This window comes from Tyto alba, unplaced genomic scaffold (assembly GCF_018691265.1).
Source record: "Tyto alba isolate M040663 unplaced genomic scaffold, T.alba_DEE_v4.0 Super-Scaffold_2, whole genome shotgun sequence".
Lineage (NCBI taxonomy): Eukaryota > Metazoa > Chordata > Aves > Strigiformes > Tytonidae > Tyto > Tyto alba.
In genome coordinates this window covers 49,797,966-49,821,369 of record NW_024881282.1, presented here as the reverse complement: position 1 = coordinate 49,821,369, position 23,404 = coordinate 49,797,966, and the positions used below count along the sequence as shown (strand labels likewise).

The window sequence follows — 23,404 nt, the reverse complement described above, 5'->3', positions numbered from 1 at the left end:
TTAGTCTTCTCTCTATAGCACATCCATTGAATTGTTTGAGTTATGCTTGTAGAAAGCTATTTTAGCATGTCCAGAATCAGGGTAGCAGACTTAAAATGGGCACATCTCATCCAAATACTGTTTGCCAGAATAAAAACACCCTTGGAGTTCTGTGTGGGTAAAAGTTCTCTGTAGGAATGTCAGATGGTGTCTCTCTACATCAGAACAGATAAAGAAAATTCTTAATCAAACACAATGTTTTTGTCAGTCTTTGAATTAAGTTTACTGCCTTCATGGCTATTTAAAGAAGGAGAGAATTTAACAGATATGTCTTTAGAATTTTTAAATTTAAAACCAAGTCACCTTCCCATCTTGTTCATTGTTTCCAGAACGTCACAGAATTCCTACTTTGGAAGAGGCAAGTTGGTTGCTGGGGAACATCAACCAGACTGGCTACTTTAGAGTTAATTATGATATTAGGAATTGGAGGCTGCTAATTAATCAGCTAACAAGGAACCATGAGGTAAGCTCCTCTTCTCATCCCTAAAATCTGCTTTGATAGGTGAACCTTCACTGTTTCATCACCCTAAATGGTTCAATTTTTGTGCTTGCTCCTCACAGGTTATCTCTGTCAGTAATCGAGCAGGCTTGATCGATGATGCATTCAATCTAGCCAGGTATGTTTTTCTGAAGATAATCTATCCTCATACACATTGCTGCAATAACTCATGCAATCATTAACTCAGCAGTTGAGTGTGTTTCAAAGTTAAATATGTTTTAAACACACTTTAGTTCTTTTTCCCTCCCTTTTTTTTTTTTTTGTATGTGGTACATAAACATGGTCTGTAGCACATTCACTGCTTTTGATCAATATTTGCCGCAGGGTATTTCCGAGTCTGGAGAGGTCTGATCAATTTTGCAGCAAGTTCAATTTAACACTTTGGAGATAAATAATATCTTTCCTCTTTCTCTAATGAATGAGGTTTTTTATTTCTGTTTCTCCTTAATGCCCCACCACTCCTTCTTTTATAACTGACCCTTGTGCTGTATTTAATTTGTGATGAAAGACACCTTCAAGCTTCAGTTATTTTTTTTTGCCCTGACTTGTACTGTTATATCATTTTTCCAATATCTTTCTTTTCTTGTAATCTGTTAGAAATTACTTTTTCTGCATGATGCTTTTAATGCAGAGTGAAAAATCAGAGTTCCATTGAGCATTTCTGGAATTTTTACAACATTTTGGGTTTTACTATGATCAGGGTTCATAATTAGCACATATAGTGCTGCTTAGGTAATGCCTTCTTTATGAATTGAGGCAATGGAATTGTCCCCATTGTAAAATCAGGACATCCAATGTGTTGGTAGTGAAAGTGTAAAATGAGAGTAAAGTAGTGGAACATTTGGAACTTTTTGATTCTTGAGGTACATAGGAACACTGCATCAGTAAAACACTGTGATGTCAAAGGCAGCGTGAAAAGAATTCCTGATACTACTGGCTTTTCTGTTTGATAGTGTATTTATAGCCATATTTGAGCAGGGGCTTGCAGGAATCGGCAGTACTGAGGTACATTTCACTACAAACGGTCACCGGAGATGTTTGAGATTCAAGCACAGTGTCACACAGAAATTATGACTCAGTGATGTTCCAGCATCACTGCAGTAAAACACAGTTGTGTGCCCTACCACTCTGTTCCTGTTGCCAGTGCTAGACTGAATATATGACATGAACTAGTGATTAGCCCTTGCTTAACAGTCCAGAGATGTAGTAGGGAAGGAGGCATCACAGGGAGGGAAGAGGTACCCATTTGCTTTTTGCACAGCCCTTGATTCTTGCCTTGTGGCATCTTCCCATTGGCAACAGTAAAGGACTAGAAATAGGTCATCGCTTCAGACTTCAGTGGACTGTGATTTCTCTACTCTCTGGCTAGTACAATACTGCAGAGTATTCTGAAATATCTAAACTATTAGAAGAACTACTAAATGTTCAGTAATGTAACAGCCTGTTGCAATTTTATTTGATTTTGGCACCTCAGGAGGTAACGTGCAGTTACACAAAATCAGTGTGGTGCTTTCTTCTCTTTCCATGCACTGAATGTAGCCAGATGTGGCTAGACGTCCCTGAAAATTTAGACACTATAAAAAATGCTATTTCTTAAGATGATTCTTGTAGGTGAGTGTTTTTATTCTGAGTCAGTACTGAGCCAATACACAATGATGTCTTGTTAATGAAGCGTAAAGGCAAGGTCTTGATTAAAGGCCCAACCTGCATTGTTGGCCAAGTTTTGTCTACCTAAAATGCACCGAGAAATTAGATGAGTAAAGCATTCCCTCTTGCTTTCCAAAACAGTTTTGTGGTGATACTGGATCCTGCTGTTTTTTTTTTGAGGTAACTATGCCAGAGTGCTCTGAAGTCTTTCACAAGATTTCACATTGTAAATACTTGACTTTCTTTTGTTAACGATGAGCTGCAGATGACACTGCTGGGTTAGCTATACATGCACTGCAGAGAAAGGTAGTAGAGCTAAATATTTATAGTGTATACACATGTGCATACATAGATACTACTTATGAAGAAATATTCTTCCATCAGGGATATGTAGCTAGATTCCTGTTTCTTTAAAATTTCTGCACAGACTCCTGTCAGTAGGATTACCTTGAGTACGTACCTTACAAGCCAGTCTGGGTGGAGGAAAGGTCTTCATATTTGCAAACAGGAGATTTATGCTCTGTATTTCAAGAGCAGTGATAAGATATGTGGACCTGGCTAAACTTGCCATATAGGGTATATTTTTTGTTGATCTTTTTTTTTATTTTATTCTTCTGTCATCTTTCCTATTAGAAAAGCCACTGAACAATGATAGTGATGTTGAAGTTAATCAAAATGGCTAGCTGACTATATGGTACCTATTTAAGAAGAGTTTGGTATTTTGGTATTTTTTGTTTTCATTTCCCCTTTCCCAGACAAAGAAAGAGCAGAAATAGGCCTAATCCTTGCTCTGTTCATTTATCATGAGTAAGACTAGAGAGGCATTGAGAGACTGTGAGGAGTGTGTCGGGGGTGGGCCTTGATGGCAGAGCACCTGAACTTCTGGGAGTATGGAAGCAGGTGGAAGAGCTCTTCCTGGGAGAAGCAATGGGGAGTCGCACGTGGATGCTGCAGTGCGGCACAGCTGCCCCTGCTGTGTCGGGTGCTGCAGCGTGACACAACAGTGTTCCTAAAACGAGCTCTGAGGGCTATCCAAATCCCACAGACCCTTCCAACTTCCTCAAAACCTCAAGTGTTCAGAAGGCCACCCGTAACCTAAAAGCAGCTTAGCTTTCCCTGCCTTGGCTGCGAGGTGCGGTGCAGAAAGTCGCTTCGCTTTATTTTGGAGCAGTACCCTGGTTTGGATGTTACCTGCCTTGTGGATGCAGTGCTGATTCAGTATCGTCTCCGATGCACAGTGTGTGTTTATCCCTGCCTGTCTAATGTTATGTGATGGGGAGATTAAACGCATAGGATTGTCTCTGACTGTGACATGAGAAAAGGTGAGTAACCTTATTGACCAGGCATAGAGTCCGTAATTGGTAGTTTAGACCTGGCTTCAGAGAACACTGTCTGTTTTTAATTCAGTCCTCAGTTGTGGTCCCTAGATGCACTGATGTGTTATCTTCTTGTCTACAACTATAAACATACACATTTTGAGAGAGAGAAGAGATCCGTGGAATACATACTTTTATTTTAATCCCTAGCTATTATTTTCAGTGATAAAATAATGCAAAAATTAAAACATAACTTCTTAAATTCATGCTGGTCCTTTTTAAAATAATTTCTAACATAAACAGTTATTTTTTACTGTACAGAAGAGACTGTATTTCTTCTAAATGCCCCATCCTTCTAAGAAATTTATGAAGTACTCCCTAGTGTGTTGTTGAACTTGATACGGTAATATCCATTCCACATCAGAAGAGTTTGACTCAATTTTTCCACTGTGTCCTAATATGGTATGTCCTAATATGATATTGCTGTGTAGTTTTACTGTTAATTGATTTTGTGGAACAAGTACAGGTCTTTAGTGAAATTTAATAATATTTAGATCTGGAGAAAGATGAAAAATTTGCTCATATAAATTATTTTGGAGCACTGTTTTTTTTTTTTTTTTTTTTTTTTTTAAAAAAAAGGTGTGTTTGATTTAATTCCTCCAAAACATTTCTTATTCTTTTACTGTCCAGCCTAATGATATCTCAAAAATAAGCAACATAAATGAATTGATATCTCCAAGGAATATTTTAAGCTCTATAACAATAATTTCATGAAGTTTTGCCCATTTTATATAGAAATATATTCCTTCTTCTTCCTTCTTGGTATATTTTGGTTCCATAAAATTAATCAAGCAGTATTGAATTGAATAATAACAGTAAAAGAAAGCTATAGCTTGCCCACTGTGTTTGAATTCTCACAAGCTTGCTTGTTTTTTAAATTTTTAAGCATAATTCTGTTCTCAGCTGTAGTACATGCACACACCCTGAGGATCTGGAGTGCCATAGCCTTGGCAGTAATGTAGCTCATAGAAATACATGCCCCAGATTCTTGATCAAGAATAGCACCTTGTCACTCTCTGTTCCCTTCTTCTTGAAGATCATTTATCTTTTGGGGATGTTTTGTATGAAACTTCTGTACAATTTGAAAATGTGTTGATTGTAGTAAATGGAATGTGTTGACTGAAAAAGCCCAGAGAAGACAAATAGAACTGTGGTTCTATTCTGAACTTAAACTGAGCAGAGGGCAGTTCAGATAGCTCCAATCAGAAGTGTCACAGGAAATAATAAAGATACTACTGTTTCTTGAGAGTGTGAATAATGTCGTCAACTTCTACCTTTCTCTTTCCTTAAGATAAGGGGCCAGTTAGTGATTATGTGGGGTGGGATGCCTCCCATTTTACTTCAGGCATTCCAAAGGTACACCTGTAAATCTGAGCTTGTCACCTTGCAGTGCACTGACAGCTAATGGAAGGAAGAGTGCACCTGACCTCTCAAAGCCACTTAACCACATAGGATAAGATAAATTACCCTCCTAATGTCGGGAGTGTTGTGTCACCTCTAGTTCTTCCTTGATGGGATCTAAATCTTCATATTCACTTCGCCTCATTAAACTGGTTGACTTAATCCAATATTATGTCAAAGAAATAGGTCTGGTTTGCATGCAAGTTGCTCAGGAAACCATTTTTTTTGATGCTGACAATCTGTCTTGCTATCAATTAATATCTTGTCTTCTGTTCTGTGGTTGAAGATATAGTGGTGGAGTTCCTTGGATTTCAAATTTTCCTGATGGTTACATTTTAGGTGGGTCATAGGCCTAGTGACAGTGCAGTGCATGTCAAGACTACACTCATTGGTAACATGTTAACAAAGGCCAAAGATAAAACTGGACAGTAATTTTTGCATATTTCTTAGCAGCATTTCTTTGACATTTAGTAGAAGCTTTTTCTTAACTGGATTAATGAGAAAGCCTGAGATGATGTTGTTACATAATTGTTCTGCTCCAGGAATGGATAGCCATGTTGGAGTGCTGTCCATTTCCTTTCACAGATTAGTGGGAGAGTGACCTATAGTCTCTTCAGATGAAGGTTTTTTTAGGCCAGAAAAGACTACCCCTCTAGACTTCACAAGTATAGTGAACTGTATGAGAAATGAGCAATGACAAAAAATATACCTTCAGAATTATCTCTCAACTAAGTGACTTCCCTGCTGCAGATGACCTTCATGAGAGTTCCCCTCTCTCAGAATTTCATTCACCAGGCCAAATCTGTGAACCTGGTGCAGATATATGATGAGTTACGATTATTGTTTTCCTGCCATTAATCAGTTCTTCTTGGCTTGCTTCTTTCCAAGCTGTGAGTTCTGCTGACTCTAGAAAACCAAATTCTGAGGGTAAGGGAAAAAGGCAGTGCCAGTCTACCTTTCAATACATAAATCCAGATTCTCTCCTGTGACACAAATTCATCTTTAACAGCTGGTGAATTTGACTTCAAGGTTGATTCCAGAAGTAAAATACTGAAGTAAGCTAATGCTCAGTCCGGATCACCTTCTCACCAACTTGAGAAGTAAATTAAAAAGAAAGTCTCAGTTAACCAAGTATAGCCTTTGGGATAGGGAAAACCATGTCTTTAGGCCCCTTGTTTTATTTTTTTCTTAAAAAAAAAACCCCAACCCTCTCCTTATTCCTTAAGATAATTCCTAGATGTGGAGTATTGCCACTCTGGCAAAAACATCTTATCCATTCAGCTGTCTGGGGTAGCACCACCCTTCATAATGATTAGCTGATTTTATTTCTGGAAACTGAGAGTTATCTTGTGGCTAAGCCTCTAGTTTTTACCCTTCCATATAAAATCCAGAATTATTACTGCTAAATCAGAAGAATGTTTTCTTGAAATTTCTGGTGGAAACACTTGTATAACAAAACTAAACTACAGAGTTTAAGTGATTTTCATTGTTGTTTTCCTTCTCCAGAGATTAAGATTTCATTTATTGTAGCATTTGAAGTCTTCCAACATCTGGGCTAATTGGTTCCATGTTACACTTGTTTGTGTTACTTAAAGTCCTGCTCAGTGTAATGTCAGGAAAAGTCAAGGCATTTGAGGGCCCATTTAAAATTTTGGGGCTGGATAATAAGTAGGTGCCAAAGGTAGAAGTTCTCACCTAGCCCAATTAATATACTTCAAAATGTTTCAAAATTTCAACAGCCACGTCCAGGGTTGTTGACCTTGTTTTGCTTGGGTATTCATAAACAATCATATAAGGTCATTTAAATGAATGAACTGCAGCGTAACTCCAGCCTTCATTATTACTCCTGATTGCATTTGGTAATAGTTCAACGCAGAGGCAAACAACAGATATGTTAAGCAGCCCCCTTAATTATTGCCTCTGAGTACCAGCTAAGGTAGCAAGTATTAGATCGATAGTTTGTATCACACTTGAATAATAGTGGTATAGATTTACTATTTTAATAAATAAGACCTCATCTACATTATTTCAGCAGATGCCATAATAACTCTTTCACTGTGAGGCAAATTTTGGTGATGGTTCACCAGCAATTGATTTAGATATGGCTTCCTACAAAAGTTACTGGGTTTCCTTTGACCAAAATACTCTTTCAATGGGTCAGAGAAGCTGCACCTTTTTTAGAGAATATAGAAAGTTACGAATATTTTACGGTAGCCATCATTCATTCCATATGCTGCATATCAGTCCATACGTTCTGTGACATATCACAGCCTTGATATCTGCTTTACATGAAGATACACATTTCAGCTAACACTTGCATATGTTTGTACAAGAAGAGTCAAAGCAATTCTTGAGAGTAAGCACACTAAAAGTCAGTTCTGCTTTTGTAGTATGTATCACATGTGCATCTGATCCTGTTGCGTAGCTAAGAGCAGTAAAGCAAATTGCTCAACACTTCCCAGGGAAGTGTCGGTGCTGTGAGAGCATCCTGGACAATAGAAAAACCTGCTAAGAGCCAGGGAAGAAGTTGTAGAAGACTCTTCAGCACGTACAAAAGAGAAACTGTGTATCTGAGTTCTCTGCAGAGTGTTTAGTGCAGGGGTCTAGTATACATCTATCCTGTAGAAGTGGATGATGTTCTAAATCCACATCCCCACAAAATTTACCTATGCTTCAATTATTTCTGGTACTTCTGAGTTATTATAACAGTAATTCTTTTTATCCTGTAAACTACGTTAACTATGTTCTTAACTGAAGCCAGAATGAACTGTCAGGAAAACATGATTCTGGTTTCAAGGGAGTGAAAGAATTATTTTTAGCTAATGGTTGTTAGCCCATTGTCTTTTCACCCCTCAGTCTTGGCCCGTTATAATTCAATCCAGTCTCTGAGGTCAGCTTGGTATGGATGTATCCATGTTGCATTGCAGATGCCAGGGACTGCTGTGTAATGACAGGGGAGAGAAACAGTCTGTGAAATTTGTTTCAGAAACATTAATTAAATGAAGTCTGAGTTACACTTCGAGAGAATGCTTAACTTGGAGTTTGAGGTTGAACAAGAAGGGGAGAGTGGCATGAGCATGCAGAAGGCTTCTTAGCAACTCTGAGTATTAGAAAGGGGGCTGGGAGGTGCAAATATGGCTTCAAGAATCTCTGTATTGGTGGGGCAGTGGGAAATCTTCAGTCTCACAACCTATGCCATTCTGTGGGGGCCCTATCCTCTCCTACCTAGCTTATACCTCTTCCCTATGCCTTCCTCTCATCTGCAGACCCCTTTTTATTCCCTGCAGCCTCATCAGCCCTTTTCCCCACCTCCCTCACCTGCCCTCTCACAATAAACAGGGTTTTTTTCCTCCTTACCCTTATCCCAGAACCCCATCACTTTTCTTTCTGAGGGTCTGGCAGGACAAGTATGGAGAGCAAAAGACCCTGCTGCTACCTTAGCCAAGGTAGCAGCAATGAACCACCATGAGAGGCTCGAGGTGCTGCTCCAAACACCCTGTCCTTTCCCAACATCAACAAAGGATGTATGCAAGAACCAACTTTTCTAGCTAGAAAGGAGAAGGCTGATGCCTCATCAATGTAAACAAAATAGTCTGCCACTTTAGGCTACTGACTGCTTTGCCTGCTGTTTTGACCTGACTGCACCATTGCTTCTCAGAAATGATCCTACGTTTGGGGCTTATCTGATTGCTGTTGGCCATGATTGTTGTCTGGAGGAGGTCTGGTCTTTGTCAGTGTATGCTCTATCTGCTTGGAAAACATACTGCCAGGGTGAGCTTTTGAATTCAAAGTTCAGATTACACTTTCAAGTTTTTTGGTCTTCATTTGGTGATTTTATAAAACAGTTTTTCAAGCTATAGGCTAAGGTCCCTTCACCTGATAAAATTTAATGGAAGTCTTGGAAATCAATGCTGTGTTAGTTTAACTCCTTCCTATTTGGCTAAAAATGTGTTTTCCTCTACCCAGAAACCAAGCAATAAATGACAGGAAGGACTGTGTTACAACTAAGGCACTGCACAGGGGCTAGAGAAAGCTGGGATGCTGTTTCTGCTATAGACTTCCTGGGTGATCTTGGTAAAATCACTTAAACTCTTTGTGTCTGTTTTCTCTCTGTAAAATGGAGATAAGAGAATAGGTGAGGGTTTATGAGAATTTCAGAGAGTCTTTTATTATAAATATGTTTATAGGCGATGGCTTTTACAGAAATAATATCCAATCCTGTAGATACCCTGGCAAACAAAATTCAGAATGGATGTGTATTTTCAAGATCAGGCTTCTGTGCTTTCTATGTGAAGTTTCTAGCTTTTAAACAGGTATTTCACTTGGCTGACTGTTATGCAAATTATAAACATTAGAACAGGAAAAAAAGAGATATGAAAAAGTATTCTGCATAATAATAAACTAACTCAGTTTTGAATTTGCCCAAACATGCTTTTATAGATACCATTGCCCATTGACAATTTAAGGAATAGAAGGGCTCTTTCGTTCTTCCCTTCCCAACAAAACCATTGAGAAAGAAAATAAATAGCACTTCTGCTAACTGAGTGATCTGAAATTGACATCTATTAGCCCCCAAAATACATTCAAATTTCTTTATTTAAGTCTGTGAATGACATATTTCTCTACAATCAGGGTTTCATGATAATGAAAAGCATGACATACCTTACTGCATAGTCTTGATTTTCAGCAGTGAGATTACTCGTTTTCACCCTGCACTATGCTTTTTTAATTTAGGTTTTTTTTTCATATGGGGAAGAAGAGGAAAGGAGAGGTACTGAACTCCAGTCTGAAGGAATTTTTGTTGCATTTTTACAAACACAGGGTTTTAAGTTTGGGTTTTTTTTCTGTTTTCAACAAAGGTGATTAATTCAAATTAGTATTAGTCTTTGCTTATGTGGCAACTCTAAAACTCTGCAAGATAATTTAAGCCACGTGATGCTCTGATAATTACTTTGAATTTGAACTGTTCTTTGTAGGATTCTTCAAATGCTCTTATGTGGAGTTGAATGTCACTTGAAGAGTCCTCATATTTTGCATGTAAGAAAACATAATAATAAGCAGGCTTCACTTAAAACTGTCATACTTTCTGTATCCTTTGATGTTGGAGAGATTGAGTGCTGCTTAAATTTAGTACTTAAAATGAGCATGTAAGCCAAACGTTGCTGATGTATTTATCAAAGAGCAGATACGGATTCCTGTCCTGTTTACATGGAAGTCCGTAGCTGGTACAAATCATAATGCCTCCGTTAAGTCACTTTCGGTGCCTGAGAACAGCAGAATCCTTATCTGGTCATAAGGCAGCCCAACCCAGGGAGTGGAAGATGAGGTAGATCATTTGTTGATACTGGAGATCACAGGGCCTTCTTGACAGGTTGCCTATTAGTTCTATATGAAAAAAACATTCTTTTTCCAGCTTCCCTTGTTGAACATGGATGTCAGTCATCATAAATTTTTAATCTTTGACTTCCTAGTCTTGCAGGAGTTGAAGGTAAAATCTGTGACTACAAGAGTTAGTTTCCCTGTTGCACAGGTTGCCTTGCTTAAAGCATTTTTTTATGTATCAGGGTTCTATATACCTGGTTTTACTCAGCTACCAAAGAACTGCTGTTAAAGCACTGTGAGAAAGAATATCCTGAACGCATCAGTAGGGGCACCGGTCCTTGGTGGGTCCAGAAGAAGTGAATAGGGTTAGAAAAAGCCAAATACAGTTAAATGTGAATATTCACTGGCACCAAGTTTCTCTGTGATTTATTCTAATCCATACACTTGACTTTAAAGGTAAAAGAATGAATCAATGAATAAGAACCCTAACGTATTTTAAACTGTCCCTTTATGGGTTAATGAGTACAGTCTAATTATTCATATATTGCACATGCACAGAAACAGAATTGAAGTTAATCTGAGTTGCACATATATGTTCTGAAGAGCTGCGCTTTACCCTTTCAAAATTATCCAGACAAAAAGCTAGTCATGTTTTACATATTTCATAAGAAACAGATGATGCAGGGTGAGTTTTAAACCAGAAGCAAGTAAATCACCTCATTTCCATTGTTTCAACAATGCAGACCAGTTTGCTGCCAGCTTGGATTTTCTAATTTTGATTTAAACACATAACTTATAATGACTTTGTTGGGTGGTGGGACTAAGGGATTTATGGTGCACTTGTATGTGGGACTCTCATCACTGTACAGCAACCCTGTCGTTTTTCTGACAGAGTCTGTTTGACTGGTACTGGATTTATGATAGAAATAATTCAGAACAGAGTAATAATTTTCCCTTGGCAATTACACTACCATTTGGTACTTTGTCCCTAAGGGGAAAATGAATGTGCTGGGATCTGTCCATAAGTTCAGCGGCTCAGTGTAAAGAACAAATCAAGGTCAGAATGCAGCTGAATACACACTGATGTTTCATAATATAATCTAGATTTCCTGCTTTTATCTGACTCATTAAAAGCTCATATAAATTAAAGATTATTTTTGATTGCTATGAGACTTTTAGTGGGAATTCTTTGTGAGGGATATTTCATTGCCACATTCAGTGCTTTCTTTTTCTGATCATTGCCTCTTTTCTCTTTAGCAGTAGCCACCCTACCAATTTCTTGAGTGTAAGCAGGGGGGTTGGTACATATGATATTCTATAATGTCATAAGCCACTTAATATATACCTAACTTTTGAAGGGTCTTTTTCCACTTTTGCCCTTGTAAAAATGGGATATCAGCTTTTTACCACAGTTCATCAGCAGCCTCTTTAAGCATGAAAAACCTCCTGTGCCAGGATGTTTGTCTAGAGGTAATTTGTCTAATAACTAAATCAGATCTCTTTGCTAGTCTGTGTTTCTGTTCTGTTCTCCACCTTAGTTCAGTGGGCAACTGTGAAATTCAGAACACAGATAATAAGACAAACCTCATGTGGTACCATGTTTCTAACACATGCTAAAGTTCTCTCGTGTAACAGTGGCTATAGAATGATTGACATGCTGATAAACTGATGGGTGAGAACAATTATATAAAAGTGATCAAACAACAACATGTCTCAAATGTGATCTTTTTGGTTATATTTTGATTTTGTAGTCATGTTTATTTTTGACTCAGTATGAAGAAGCCTGGCTTAGAGATGGCTTGTAGAGGCTCTTTTTAAGTCTGGGCTCCTTTCTATGTGACCAGTGATGTCAACCAAAGCCCTCTAATCTAGAATAAAATAGAGAGGGACCCCTCCTTTTTGTAGTTTATACTGAAGCTACATAAACAGCAGTTCATTTTAGGACATGAAATGGATCTGTTTGTATTCTTCTGTGACTATTGATGGGGCAAAAGACCAGAGTTGTTATCACACCTCTGAGGAGTACTGAAATTCTAGTGCTCCTAGGATATCCATCACTAGAGGCCTATGTAAACAAAACTAGACAAATTTCTGTCAGGAATGACATTGGTATGAATCTGCTTTAGGTAGAGGAGAGACTAGACAAGTTTTCACTCTGGATGCTATTGGTGAAGTTTTGTAAACTTTTTAACCTGCACTTGAGAAATGCTTAACCTGAACATCAGTATGCATTCAACCACTGTTTATGAATCAACATTCTTTGATTTGACTGTTTTATCTGTTAAGATACTTGCCAAGACTATCCCAGTTTGCTCTACAGAATTTTTTTGGTTGTAGATACGTGCTTGCTAAGTTTCTCAGGTGGCTGCCAGAGACATACCTGGAGAAACAGTGTGACTGGTTCGGTTCAGGCATAGGACTGGTCATCATAGTATTTCTGTGGTGTTTATGTTTGTTACCTGGTTTCACTGTAGCCCATAATCAGTTAATACCCGAGTGACAGACAATATTTCAATTTTCCTTCATGATGGCTAAGCTGGAAAAGAACCTTGTCTGTCAGCGCTGGCTCTCATGCATTTGGACTTTGGCAGGCAATATCTGATAGTACTTTTGCTGGACTTTAAGGATAGCAACATGATTGATGGCTAAAAAGACACAAGAAAAATAAGGATTTCTGTCACTGACCTTCCACTGACATTGTTGGAAGAGAGAGTGATAGATCAAGCTGTATGTATAGAGTATGTATTTAACTAATGCTATACTCTGTGGTGCCTTTGGGTAAATATTTCCAGACAATTGTATGACAGGGAAATTATTTTATATTTTTCCCTCTGATATGAAGGTTGTTACTGTTACTTTTCTTATTACTGTAATGATAATTGTTAAATATTTATGTTTAACATTTCTATGGGTCTGTGGTTTTCCATGAGAGTTCACAGAGATACTCAGAAAAGACTCATTCTGTATTCTGCCTTCTTTCCTCATCTTGGTTATTATCCTGCTCCATAAATGACATAAGTGATTTCAGTTAGCAGTTGTCAGCCAGCTGCCTGTGTATGTTTGTCACAAGTCCTGTGACACTCATGAGTCTTTGACCATTCCTTCCTACTTTGCTGGATGCAAAACTTCTGCTTTTGGGGACCAGATCCTGTGTAACCATCTTTGAACCTAGTTCTTCCAGGTTAGTGAAGGAGAATCATAGAAGCATGCCAGCATGCCTTGGCTGGCAGGTACGTTTGCCACTGTCCAGGTAAGTCAGTACATCTTGCTGGATTCAGTATTCCCTGGGAAAAAGGAGTCTTGAAATCACTCTTAGTGATGGACAAGCCTTTAGTGTAAAGTAAACAAATACAGTTGTACTAAAATAGAAATCTTAAGAAACCAGCTGTTGTGCTTTGTGAAGATGCAGAATACTAGAGTATAGCTTGCCACACCGTCGTGCTGCTTTGGCTAGTTTCTGTCTTCTGCTGACCTCGTGGTCATGATAGTCATGCTACCTCCCAGGAGAATTCACACAGGTCCTAGATCTGTGATCTGGAGGGGCAAGCAGAATTGAATGGGCTGATAAATTCAGAAGTTAGAAACAGTGAGTCATGAGAGTAACAGTTTCTGTTGTGAACAGGATGAGTATCATCAGTGAAGAATCACGACTTTGGAACTTATTAAGAAGGTGAAGAGCTCAGGAATAAGAGATAGATCTCTCTGAGTTCACTTCTTATCTGTCTTTATGGAGAAGTTAAACTTAAAAAGAACTAATCTGTTTGTTTTGCAGTGATGATTTCCCTTTTGAGCTTAGCATAGAGAGATTTAATTTTGCAAGCATTATCCTAAATGTCCATTAGTGCAGCTGTAACAAACATTCATCTGTTAGTTCCTTAAGCAGCATGTTTCCTAGAGCTATTCTTCGTGTTCCTTACTCCACACTTCTTCATGTCAGTCAAATTATCAATAACAATAATTACAAATCCCATTAGGAACTAATTACATATATGCAACTTCAGGTTAGTTTACCTCTTTGCCAACATTATCTCCGAGATTTTTAACTGCAGTCAATCCAGCTTGCTTCTGGCTCCATTAATTATGGCTACACATCTTTACAAAATATTAAGACCTAGAAGTCATCTTAATGGTATTCTGCTGCTTCAGAAATAAGAAACACCTATAAAATGGAGTAACTTTCTCTGTCTTCAGTTGCACTGAACTCTGTCCACTACCCACTCTAAGAGCTCCACCATTCTCATTGTATATCTGCTCAGTTCCTGAGTGACACAGTGAACTCCCCATGTGATCTTGTTTTGCTTGCTTGCTTATGTACTGTAACTGGAGTTGAGAACAGAGCCTTGCTGACAAAATATGGAGAAAGATAACATGAAATGGACTGGAGAATGAGTCATCATAAGGATATGTTATAGATACTTTTGAAAGCTGTTGCATGAACTCACCTCTTTCCTGAGAACATGAAGGGAACATCAGTAGTTCTTCCAATAGAGAGTGTGAAAAACAATAGCTTACATGGATGTGGTGCACCTTGCAAGGAAACTATGGCTTTGGACCATAACAAAAAAAAAAAAAAAAATCCATTCCACATATTTCAGCAAAGTAGTTTTTATATGCTGTTACAACTGAGGTAAAAATGTATATCAACATGTACGTATGGGTTCATTTCTATAATAATCTGTGTAATTTTCTTTGCTATATGCATGCATCTCTTCCCCAGACAGTGATGGAAATTAAGGGGAACATTTGCAATCAACAAGGGAAAAAAATAGTCTATGAAGATATATCATACTGTAGCCTGTGTTAAATTGAAGCTTGTGGAATCCAACTTGCTGACTTTAAGTGTTTAATGAAAACAGAATCATTATCTCCTCTCTAGGCAGGTAGAGAACTCTTTCGGGATTTAAACACATGCATCAGAAGAATAGACCTGTGTGTTTCTGGAAAGTTCACACTGTCGTGGTTTGGGCCTGGTCGGCAGCCAACCACCACGCACCGGCTCTCTCTCTCCCTTCTCTTCCAGCAATGAGAAGGGACAGAGAGCCAGGCTTGGGGTTCGAGATAGGACTGGGATGGGGAAAAATCTCCCTTTATGATCACGAGCAAAAGGCAGACTCGTTAGGGGAATTAAAAAAGAACATACATTTATTACAGACACTAACAACACATAAAGGAGTAGGACAGTGAGAAGAATTGCCACATCTTGAGAACACCTTCCCCCCACCCCTCCCTTCTTCCTGGGCTCAGCTCTGCTCCCGATATCTCTACCTCCTCCCCCAGTGGCGCAGGGGCAGGGAATGGGGGGTGCAGTCAGCGCTGCCACTTCCTTCATCTTTGGTGAGGGGAGTGTCTGAAACTTGTTCCTCCTGCTCCATCGTGGTCCCCCTCTCACAGGAGACAGTCCTCCACAAACTTTCTCCAACATGAGTTCCTCCCACAGGCCACAGCGTTCCCCACACTGCTCTGTCATGGGTCACTAACTTTCTCCGATTGGATTCCCTCCCACGGCTGCAGCCCTTCCTGAGCTGCTCCGGCGTGGGACACCCCCACATGCTGCAATCTCCCAGCGCTGAATTACAGCAGCGGGGCTGCCTTTTCCCACAAGACCCCATCCTTCTTCGGGCACAGAACCTTGATCATTCAGGTGGAAGCCACAGGCCGTAAATCAATGTCTGCTCTACCGTAGATCTTCATGGGTGGCAGGGGGGGCCGCCCTGCCGTCTCACCACAGGATACAGGGGGGTCTCTGCTCCGGCACACCTCCCCCCTCCTGTCTTCCTCCATTCCTCCACTGACCTTGGTGTTCACGCAGCTGCAGCAACTCCTCCTCACAAGTCCCACTGCTCGTCACCACGTCCCTTCTTAAATACGTTATCGCAGAGGCGCAGCCGATTGGCTCAGTTTTCCAAACAGAAGTGGAGCTGGCTTGGAGCTGGGGAAGCTTCTCACAGGGGGCCGCCCCTATAGCCCCCTCCCCTGCCACCAAAAAAACTCCACCACTCACTCAAACACAGGACATACACCCACAGGGTTACACTTTGTTTCTGCAGTCTGGATAGTTAAGAAAAAAATGCTGTTCTGAAAAAGAAAATGAAAGCAAATCATAAAGCTTGATGTTTCCCATACTCGGTTTTAAAAAGCAGCCTCAAATGCTTATGTTTGTATTGCACTTTACTTGTAAAGTGCTTAATTTAAAAAGCCTTCCTCAGACTCCCCTAAACTCTTCCCCTTGCAGGGACAGGCCTTTTAAAACTTTAAAAGAGTGGGACAAAATTCTAGCTGATTGATTTATAAACACCTGAAAAAAGCAGTTAATGTGGAAAGTGCTGGAACATCCTTAACCAAAGTGTTGTCACTGGATGTCACTTCAGTTTAATAAGTTATTAGAAAGTGGCATAAGGTAGATAGAAGACAAGGCAGCTCTAAAGGAGAGAGAAAAGCATAGGGAGCGTAACTGTGAAATTAAAGATGCTTCTTCCCAATTGCCCATGGCCAGTAGTAATGTTCTTTGAATCAAAATGCTTTGCGTTGTTGATTTTATGCAGACAGCTTTCTATCTTGCAAATCAGCAAAGCAACACCTTCCTATGTTTTTTTTTTTTTGCTTAAAGTCAGTTACTTATTTCTTCATGTCTTTTATAGACACAGGAATCTATATTAAATAGGCATAGCTTGTCTAGTTTCCTTTCATGTGTGTTCATGCCTTCCTTCATCCAGTAAATATGCTTGCACATGTGTCTGTGAGTTACTGTTTTTTGTAAAGTTGACTTTTATGTCATTGTAGCGTAATGAGTTTATTATGTTTTTCTGCCTTTTAATTTCATTTGGAAAAAACATAAGTAATTTTTGCCTCATCATGTATCTTCCGCAAAACCAATTTAATGCTAACTTCTTTTATTGTGCAGAGCTGGTTATTTGCCTCAGTATATTCCTTTGGAGATTATCAGATACCTTTCAGAGGAGAAGGATTTTCTGCCTTGGCATGCTGCCAGCCGAGCTCTTTATCCTCTAGATAAATTGCTGGACCGCACAGAAAACTACAACATCTTCAATGTAAGAGAGACAGTCTTCCCCAGCCTTTCCTTTCCTTTCCTTTCCTTTCCTTTCCTTTCCTTTCCTTTCCTTTCCTTTCCTTTCCTTTCCTTTCCTTTCCTTTCCTTTCCTTTCCTTTCCTTTCCTTTCCTTTCCTTTCCTTTCCTTTCCTTTCCTTTCCTTTCCTTTCCTTTCCTTTCCTTTCCTTTCCTTTCCTTTCCCTTTCCCTTTCCCTTTCCCTTTCCCTTTCCCTTTCCCTTTCCCTTTCCCTTTCCCTTTCCCTTTCCCTTTCCCTTTCCCTTTCCCTTTCCCTTTCCCTTTCCCTTTCCCTTTCCCTTTCCCTTTCCCTTTCCCTTTCCCTTTCCCTTTCCCTTTCCCTTTCCCTTTCCCTTTCCCTTTCCCTTTCCCTTTCCCTTTCCCTTTCCCTTTCCCTTTCCCTTTCCCTTTCCCTTTCCCTTTCCCTTTCCCTTTCCCTTTCCCTTTCCCTTTCCCTTTCCCTTTCCCTTCCTTCTTTCCTTTCCTCTTCCCTTTCTTTCTTTCTAGCACTCTCTCTCCTTTCGTTGCCAAGAGTTGAACTATTCCCCAGTCAGATACTGTTGATGACCTAGGGATATTAGCTTTCTTCCTAATTATTCTTTATTTAAGCATAGCAATTGTCAAGCTTTGGTTCATTTGCATTTGAACAGTGACAACTGTTGTTTGAGGCATATATGATTAGTGGAAGGAAAGGTAATTATCCCTCCTATAAAATATTATGACAAATAAAATATTTCACTTAAAAGAGCCAAAGTAGTCTATTTCCAGATTTTCTCTTCTGAGGAGCCCCATGGCAATATTTATATTGATGCCCAAGCTCAGCAAGGACACCAAATGCAGGCACAACTGAACAGGACACATGCAGCTGAAGTAAATATCTGTAGTCATTATTTCATCCAAAAAGCCATGGTGAATTCAATGCAGTTACCTTAATTAACAAGGATTAGATCACCATTGAATCAAAACCCCATTCATAATTGGGTCCAAAGAGACAGCAGTAACAGCTAGCAGTAGATAATTAAGATAGACATGACAAAGATTTTAACATTTTTCCTGAAATAAAAAAAAAGTAGCTATACTGAAGCATATTTTATGAAGTACACAGGATTTGATTGCAGCCAGTGACAATTATGAACTCTTAGGTTTTTTTATTCACTATGAATTTTATGTAGTCTATGTATTTTAAGCAATCAACATACTATAATTCTATGTAATTTTGTAGAGTCTTCAAATGAAGCCTGAAATGCTTAAAGGTGTTTTTTTCTTCATAAGCATATAGTTGCTTTTGTGTGTGTGTCCACAGACACACATGCTCAGAGAGCAGGAATCTAGAGGTGGTTGTATATATGTATGTATATAGAAGTACATACATATATATACACACACACTTACACAGAAATACCTGCTGACAGGGAAAATTATTTTTGCGGAACATACACTACAGATTAATAAAGACACATTGAAATTCTTTATGAACCTACAACGTAGGCCTACATGCAAACCAGAGCCATAATATAAAATGATGTTGAAATAATTTCCATGTTTAGTCTGTTGTTAACTACACAGAAAAGTTCTGCCATGGCTATTTCACTTTTAAACATGGCTGTGCAAAGAAAACACAATTTTAATAAATAAAACCAGTAAAATTCATGGCTGGGTTGTGTTTTATCACTACTGTTGAGAGCTTTGAAAGCAGAGGTGATAGCAGAGGAAATAAAAAGCCTTTTTAGTCACAGAATAACGTATCTGCTAGAGAAAGCTGCACTATGAATCTCCTTTTGTGTTGACATCATATATACATGCCTGTGAATCCACAATAATAAAATAGATGCTGTCCTGTGCATTTCTTTATATCTCAGTTCTTTCTTTAAAAATTGGTGAATTCCACTAGAAAAAGATTATGCTGAATACAATGATAGTGGTTTTCTTCACAACTGGTCAAAATTTGTAAATATGTCTCCTGTGTAAAAAGTAGAAGCAACTAAAGTAGATCTTGGGCTTGTTTTGTTCTTTAAGCACACCAAGAAACTTAAAGCATAGTGTCATTAAATGTACCAATTTACACTTATTTGCAGTCACATTATTCTGTATTCTGAAGTCAATTGCCTGTACTTGCGTAATGGTTTTTTGGCATGGTATGGATATTAAGACAGTATTCTTTTAAAATCGAAAATGCATGGTGTAGTCAAGATTGGCCATAGAGTAGAAATTAAGCTGTTGAGGCTCTTGCAATTTTTCAGCCGTGTATTATGAGTTCAAAATAGCATGTAAGAGACTTTGTAAATGGATGGGGTTTATAACAATAAATTGTCTTATCAAATAGCTGTTCTATAGATTACTTCTCACTGTAGCAGTGGAGGATTATAAGTGGACATGTTGCTTTGCTAAATGCAAATCAAAATCTTAGGAAAGTTGGGCATTACTTGAGAGTAAAAAGAGACACAAAACCTCAATAATCAGTAGTATTTCAATTTCAAATAAAAAATAATTGTTGACATTAAATACATTTTTTCTTTTCCCCCTCAGGAGTATATTTTAAGACAAGTTGCATCAATGTATATCAAGCTTGGATGGCCAACAAATAATTTAAACAAATCACTTGTTCAAGCATCATACCAACATGAGTACTGTTATATTTCTTTTTTTTTTTATTGTTTGTTTGTGGGATTTAGTTGTAATAACGCACTCTCCTAAAATTTGGTGTCATCTTCAGCATGTCATACTTTCCAAGCTCTGTCATCCTTCTGTTTTTAATTTCTGGATGAGAGGGAAGGCAGCAAGATGCTGAGAGATGAATTTCTCTTTCCTGAGTTTGGAGACCATGATTTGCTAAGACTTAATTTAATATTTGACTGAACTGGATATTTAAGAACTCAGGCTCCTGTGACCACAGAGGTCAGGAAGAGTGCATAAGTGTAAATGGGGGCTGGTTTTGGTCCATGGCCTTTCTTCAGTTGTTGCAGCAGCTGTAAGCATTAAATTGACACTGAGATTTGTATAGCTGGATTATCTTTGATGTGTTGCCCAAGTATGAGTTGCTGCCACTGTTATAAGAAGTAGCTTTGTTTAAACATTGCAACGCATTCATTAATACAGCCTTATTGCTTTCTTTAATTTGGACAGAGAGTTGCGTCGGGAAGTCATCATGTTGGCCTGCAGCTTCGGTAACAAACACTGTCACCAGCAGGCTGCAACGTTAATCTCGGATTGGATTTCTAGCAATAGGAACCGGTAAGTGGAACTGAAGTGTGTATTTCCCATGTCTCCTACTCCGAGGCAATACAGCTGGCATGCTCTTCCTCTCCTGCCCGCCCCCATTCTGCAGAGCGGTATGAAAGGAAGCAGAGGTCACTGGCTGCTATTTAAAAATGTCTGTGGGGCTTCAGAATGAATTATTTGACTTTGTATGTATGAGTGGGTGGAGGGGACACCCATGTAGCCTCTGCCCACTCCTGATAAATTGCTTTCAGATAATTATATGCTAGAAGGCGAGAAGATGGGTTTTAAGGAGGGGTTTAAAGGAAGAAAGATGAGTGAACACCGCATTGGCAGACAAACACGGAGCCTGTGTCAGGGCAAGAGAGCAGAAGGTGCAAAGTGATTAAAGAAGTGAGAGAGGTTAGAGGCAGAAGGACTGAGCAGTAAGAAAGGAAATGAAACAGTGTTTTTGAGGGAACTGTTATGAAGTACTTAGAGGTGAAGACTTGGAAATTAATGTCGTTCAGGAATACATGGTAAAGCTCATGTAAGGTTTCAGAGAGGGGATAATATGGTAGCTGATGTGCTGAGCTTTAGCACTGTAGTGGTTTGACAACAGTTACATAAATTAGGCTGTCCAGACACAGGTTTATTCAGCTGAGGCAAAGGAACATGTGCCATGGATGGTGTATGAAGTTTATCTTTCAAATGAAAGCATCTAAGAAATGGTAAATTACTGAATATACAAATATTCAAGTATGTAGTGAACTATGGACAATGAGATAAGTACAAAATATAGATTAAGCCCACAACTTCTTGAGGAAGAATGATGGATTTTCTGATTATGTGGAATGTGGGTGTAGAAGTATTTGCACAAGTGCATCACATGATATTTTGGTTTAAAGGAAAATATTTTACTTTCAAGTAACAAAAGAGAAGAGGAAGTGTCTTACATTTTTAGTCCTAATATTGTATTAGCTGTCCAAAAAGATCAGATCTCTACAGTCGTATAGGCATGTAGCATTTTTTAGTATTTTTTAGTATTTGTTTGCAATTAAAATATGTCTGGCTGTCTTTGTAATCTTTGAAAATCCTTTACAGGCATACTGAGTTACATAAGTACCTAAGTGTCTTTTAAAACCAGCTATGAACTGAGCATGAATAGAAATTACATTCCTATATGACTTTGAAACTTCTGAAAAAAAAAGATTTTGAAACTATGACTATGTACCTTTAAATAAGATGTGTGTGAGGGGGAGGGTTTTCATGTGTAAGATGATACCAGATATATTTACTATGAAATATATACCCTAGGGTATTATATGAATTCTTATCATCAGCAGCATCACTATGAAACTATTCAAAGAAGAGATTAAAGAGAAAGAATCATTGGAAACAATCTGCAAAAGCAATTTACTTAGATACTCATTTGCAAAATTAGTTAATCAAACCTAGCACCATCTATTAGCATGCACAGCAGTAGATTATTCAGTGTTAAAAGGCTGTCACCCTGAAAAGCTTTCTGCTACCCTGTGTCTTCATCCCTCCCAACAGGATTGAAGAAGGAGGCATCAGGAAAAAAAAAAAAAAAAGCTTAATGCTTTACTAACAATAGCAAGAGAGGAAAGGAATACATTTAAGATTTAAGGAGCCATCTAAAGATTCATCTCAGCCTTTCTATGGGGCCATTCATGGGAGCACAAGATTGTGGTTGCCAGCATATGACAAGTATTATGATAAAAGCATCACAGCAGGGCAGAGGAAGAGAATAGCTACTAAGTTAAAGCAGTGCATTTCTCTAAAGGAACTGCAGTTTTGAAAAATAGCTGCAACAAATAATGTAATTACAGAATACACATTGACACTCAGCTGATAAATAGGGGTGCAGCTTGCAAAGAAGTCAGAGACGTGTTTTTATTTATTTCTTAAGATTATGGGATTTGTTCAATTCTCCACCCCAGAATTTACCAGTTGCTGTTCTCAGAGCAGTCTCACATACTGAATGTAACTAACTTATGAGCAGACTCATTTCCTATCTCCTTAGACTGAAATGACATTGCAAAGGCTAGTAGTAAAAGCAGCTCGGTAGACATAAAATCAGCTTGTGTTGCACAGTAACAACATCTGTGGGGGTCTGTCAGTGTTCTCTCAAGAATGTTCAGATCCCTGCTTCATCAGAAGTACCCCATATCACCTCAACCAACTCAGACTGAAACTTGAAAATAAAGCAGGGACTGTTTTCCCTGCTTTTCCACCAAGAAAATTATGATGATTCTACAATGGGAATTTAATTAACATGGTGTTTGAGTCATGCTTCTGCCTCTTTAGCACTTCAGAGAGAGTATCTAGCTCAAGTGCAAAGGGCAAGCAGATAAGTACAAGATACATTCAGAGGGCACATCCAGCAGGTGCCATTTTATATTCTTTCTCATCAGTCAAGTGTTTTGCTCAGTCTGATGCCCTCGACAGCTGTTTGTGAATTTGCAGCAAACAGCCACCTCAGAATCTGTAGGAATCCCTCAGAGCTTGTTTCCTCACAAAGAAGGGGAAACTCATGCTGCTCATCTTTCTCCACACTTCTCTGACAACTCCTGGTCGGGAAAGCTGGTGACAGGTACAAAAACTGTATGTATCCTTGCCTGTTCCACTCCTTAACAGCAATGAGTAAAGTTGTATCTGCTGAAAACTATTCTAAAAGTTCTTGTAGATGCGTTTCCCTCTTCTGAAACAAAGCAAAGACATTGACTGATGCACTGCAGAAAGCCTGGTCCTTGGTGGGTTTGCATAACCAGAGCACGAAAATAGGATTCCAGAGAGCTCAGAGATATTTTTATATACAGGTATAATTTGAGTTTGAC

At 38.8% G+C, this 23,404-nt stretch overlaps 1 protein-coding gene across 1 annotated transcript in view; it reads left to right on the top strand.

Moving 5' to 3' along the window:
• Positions 1 to 23,404, top strand: part of TRHDE (thyrotropin releasing hormone degrading enzyme) — a 211,814-nt gene that overhangs the window by 168,701 nt on the left and 19,709 nt on the right. The window contains exons 11-15 of the mRNA XM_042792960.1: positions 369 to 502; positions 601 to 656; positions 17,186 to 17,333; positions 19,875 to 19,972; positions 20,472 to 20,579. Of these exons, the coding sequence (XP_042648894.1) occupies positions 369 to 502; positions 601 to 656; positions 17,186 to 17,333; positions 19,875 to 19,972; positions 20,472 to 20,579 (544 nt within the window). The remainder of the gene's footprint in view (positions 1 to 368; positions 503 to 600; positions 657 to 17,185; positions 17,334 to 19,874; positions 19,973 to 20,471; positions 20,580 to 23,404) is intronic.